The sequence below is a fragment of the Thamnophis sirtalis genome, unplaced genomic scaffold (assembly GCF_051295495.1).
Source record: "Thamnophis sirtalis isolate CommonGarterSnake01/CBP01778 unplaced genomic scaffold, rThaSir2_p1.2 scaffold_2, whole genome shotgun sequence".
NCBI lineage: Eukaryota > Metazoa > Chordata > Lepidosauria > Squamata > Natricidae > Thamnophis > Thamnophis sirtalis.
The window spans coordinates 9,431,681-9,435,794 of NW_028261382.1; the positions used below are offsets into that span (position 1 = coordinate 9,431,681).

The window sequence follows — 4,114 nt, forward strand, 5'->3', positions numbered from 1 at the left end:
TTGGGCGTTAACGGTATATAAAGGGAGAAGTGCGTGTCACTGAAATTTTCTGCAGTTCTACTTAACCAGGTTGTTGTGATGAGGGAGGAAAAGGGCTCTTTAATGTATTCCGGGGAGGGGTATAATGATAAATTGGAAGGGAGAGGGGGAACACCTGACCAGCGTGGTACCCAAAGGATGCTTCCCGGAGATAACTTTGGAACTTTTTTCCCCTTTTTGCTTCTCTCAGAGTTGCACCTGCTTACACCATGCCATTCCGGTATCTGAACAAGCATAAAGGGGTAAGTTTTGGGCTTTGGTATTAGACAAATCAGAGTTAGGGTATCAAATTGCCCACCCTGAGCACAGCAAGGTAAGAAGCATCCTTGGATGGGAAGTTGCTATGGCTGTAAACCCTCCAGGGGTAAGGAAATATTGGGAAAAGACATTTGGGGATAAATGTCCTTCACAAGTCCCATTTTCTCCTGAAGTAGATAGATAGTTTGATGCATCCCCTTTGCTAAGGGAGGGCTTTGTATCTTTCAGCTGATTCCTCTGGCAATGATTATGACTACAGTGCTGAGTGGGATGGCATATACCGGCATCAGAGCCCTGAAAAGATCAGATATCATGTAAGCAGCACCTGTTTCTTTATTCTTCACCCTAAAGACGGTTCTTCTCCTTTCTTCGGGATCAGGTTCTTCCCATTGTTGTTGTTTTAATTTAAGATAAATGGGATATGAGGGTAACAGGCAAAGGAATAGCATTTTTCCTCCCGAGGACTGAAGATGCTGACACAAGACCAAGGAATAAAAATCAGACAGAGGGGAAAGCAAATGTTTCGCTCCTGTTCGTTTTATTTCTCAAGGAGGAAGTGGCATTTTGACAAGAGTCTTGTTCAAGGAAAGTTTGAAAAGCCTCTAACACAGAAAACAGAAGAATTTGTTCTAATTTTAAAATGTTTTCTATTTCAGTCGCGGTGTCTTTGTGTGTGTGTGTGTCTGTGTGTGTTTGTATGTGTTTTTCCAATGGAACATTAGGAATAAAGCTCGGCGAGAACTGTGTTTAGGTTTTAAAGCCCACAAGGTTTAAAAATGCTCTTATCTGTAGTTGGATGCTGAACTTTTTTCATTATGCAACGAAGGAAGAATCAGATGACTATAAAAGAAAATTGTTTATCTGTATCTCAGTGGTATATAAGCAGATTTTCCATATTACTCTCTAAAGGGATTGTTTTTCTGAATTAACATTAAAATCAGAGTTTTAAATTATTCAGCCAAAGTAAAGTCAGTGGAAGTCTGGGATGCTGACTTCAAAATAAGTCGAGTGGGTGCTATTGAGTCTTTAAAAAAAAAAGAAGCTAAAATACGTTTTTATTAAGCTGTCGGTTAGCTAAAGGTTATTTTTTATCTCATCCATAATAAATGCTGCCTTTTGCTTTTAGTATTGATAGGTGGCACAATCCTGAACCTTGGGAAAAAGTGGATCCCACCCAACCTCAAAAGGTAATGAACTTGGGGTAGCAGGGGTAGGTTACTGCCGGCACGCCAAAAAAAATAAATTATCCGTGCATGAGCATTTCCAGCTTTAAAAAGTCTGCACATGCGCACAACATTCGAAAAGGGAAAAAAATACATTTTGGCAATGAAGGTTGTTCTGTGCATGCGCAGAACCGAAAATCAAGATGGCGTCACTGCCGATAGAACTGGTTCGGTGGTATGGCAGGCTGAGTTACTACTTACTCATCTGAACCGGTCCGCACCAGTAGGAACCCATCTCTGGTAACAAGTCCTGGACTGTATTATAAAGGATCTAGAATCAAGGACTAAGAAACCTTCAGATATGTAATAGATAGCTATATTAACTTTTAGTGCTATTAGTATTTGGTGCTAATAATATTGGCTAATAGATAAATAGAATTGTAGGTTGTCATTAAGTGGTGATCAGGTTGGTTAAACTATTCCAATCGAATTCGATACAAAATGCTGGACTTTGTTTATTCCCATCCAAAGGATATATATATATATATATATATATATATATATATATATATATATATATATATATATATATATATATATATATATATATATATATATATATATATATATATATATATATATATATATATATATATATATATATATATATATATATATATATATGATAAAGGAGGAGAGCCTGTGGCTTAATGGCTAACACAACTGCCTAATATGTAATACAGCCCAGGTTCAAATCCCAGTAAGGGTATGGCTAGCTGATGAGAGCTAAATAGCTTGAAATAGATCTATACTAGTCTCCCTTTATTTATTTATCAGCACAAATGCAACACAAATGTGACATAATACATACATACATACATACATACATACATACATACATACATACATACATACATACACATACACACACACACACACACACACACACTAACTATACATCCATAATGGTGTCAAAGCTCACGGAATAAAAGTCATAGAAGACAGAATTGTATTAAATTTCAAAGAGAGAAAGTTGGAGCAAAAATTACAACCAAAATTGTTGTTGGGGAGGAGGGACAGTGAGGAATTTAAAAAGTGGCACTAAAAAAAACAATAATAATATAAAACAAGAAAATAAAATGGGAGTTCCAATTCTCTTCAATACAGATAGAATTAAAATTTGTAATACAGTCTTGCTTTAGTTTAACAAAAAACCTCAACAAAACTAAAATAGAAAAGATATATACTGTACCTGAAACAATCAAAAAATAATAACAGTATATACTATCATAGTCTAAATAAAACAAATAACTAATAAATGAATTCTAACTCCACAAATCCACATCGCAACCAATATATAAAAAACATACAAGGAACTAAAATAAAACGTATATTTATTAAACTCCAACAATACGCCGTATTTCTATAAAGAGAAGATATCCAATCATCAAATCCCAAAGTCAAATCTTCATTTTCATCTTTATCAAACAGAAATTGGTGCCCATGGCAAAAAATCCAAAGCTTTATCTCGAATCGAAGCAATCCATTTTGCCATCTCGGCAAGGAATTTTTTAAAAAATCTTATTTTACATAACCTCTTCTGTAATGTGAAACACTAATATGAGTGATATTTGGGGGCTGGGGGAGGAGAAATCCCTAATGCCAGCCAGCTTGTTAATCTTTTGTCTTTTTTAATCTTTTGTCTTATACGGCAGCTGTTTACAATCCGTCAGAAATGGGAGCCCATCCGAGAACTGGAGGAGGTCCGCAAAGTTTACAAGGGGTGAGGAGGACCCACCACCCCACTTCCAAAACGGCACTCTCTGAATCTAGTGGAATCATTTCTGCACAGACTAGAGGATGGAAACCAGTGTGCGGAAATGCTTCTGCTACATTTTTAGAGTCTCTCTCCATGATGTTTGGGATTCTGGAGGAGATTACTGTTGGTTTTACAGACCGCCCAGCCTAGAACTCTTATTACGGGGGGGAAAAGAAAAAAAAACATGTTCAAGGGTGGCTTGTTGTAAATTTGTTTTTGAACCCTGTCCTGTTTCTCATAGAAAAGGCAAACCAGCATTTCTCCATGCGGGAGTTTTAAAAAGAGTTGGGTTGTTGTTAGGAAAAAAAAAATACGTTGTCGTTTATGTTTTCAATAAACTTGGAATTGAGTATTTTATCAGGTCTCATTGCGATTCTCATTTATTTGGGAGCATTAAAAAAAGATTGTTATATCGTCTTCAAGGAAGGATCTAGGTTGCCCAATCCTTTGCATCATTCTGTTCATCCAACATCCTAAGATGGTTTGCTCATTTATCAATAAGCCACAATATGTTTAGCCACCTCTGACCATTCTTGGTTTTCCCCTTCATCTTACTTTTTCTGTACGTATTTGCTTTGCAATTCTATCCTCGTTCATTTTCTTTGTAGCAATAAACCAAATCAAGATGCTTCTTTTGAACCGATCCCTCACTTTTGTGTTTAATCCACATTCATGCTAATTTCTACACTTGCTTCCCCTTTGGCCACAACTATCATCTGATACAGTTGACCTACTCACTTACCATAGACATTCTTGATTTTACATGGATAAGATTTCTAGGAAACGTTAGGTGGGGAAAATGAAGTCTCTCTCTTATCAAGAAATATGTTTTTTA

The 4,114-nt window shown here is 36.3% G+C and overlaps 1 protein-coding gene across 2 annotated transcripts; it reads left to right on the forward strand.

The window, feature by feature from the left end:
* COXFA4L3 (cytochrome c oxidase associated subunit FA4L3) lies at positions 1-3,636 on the forward strand. 2 transcript variants are annotated; one of them, XM_087704227.1, is made up of 5 exons: positions 1-69; positions 230-281; positions 526-611; positions 1,424-1,484; positions 3,176-3,636. In XM_087704227.1, exons 2-5 carry the CDS (start codon positions 249-251, stop codon positions 3,245-3,247), a joined length of 252 nt encoding a protein of 83 aa, XP_087560353.1. In that variant the 5' UTR covers positions 1-69; positions 230-248; the 3' UTR covers positions 3,248-3,636. The 2 variants fall into 2 exon arrangements, with proteins under 2 accessions (XP_087560353.1, XP_087560352.1); XM_087704226.1 differs by lacking the exon at positions 1-69 and having other exon boundaries at positions 79-281.
* Positions 3,637-4,114: the final 478 nt, after the last annotated feature.

Excerpts from the sequence above, each read along its gene's own strand:
- COXFA4L3 (XM_087704227.1), top strand. The coding sequence starts at position 249 with ATGCCATTCCGGTATCTGAACAAGCATAAAGGG. Across the intron at positions 612-1,423 it reads CTGAAAAGATCAGATATCAT|TATTGATAGGTGGCACAATC; the intron begins GTAAGCAGCACC and ends TTTTGCTTTTAG. Across the intron at positions 1,485-3,175 it reads ATCCCACCCAACCTCAAAAG|CTGTTTACAATCCGTCAGAA; the intron begins GTAATGAACTTG and ends CTTATACGGCAG.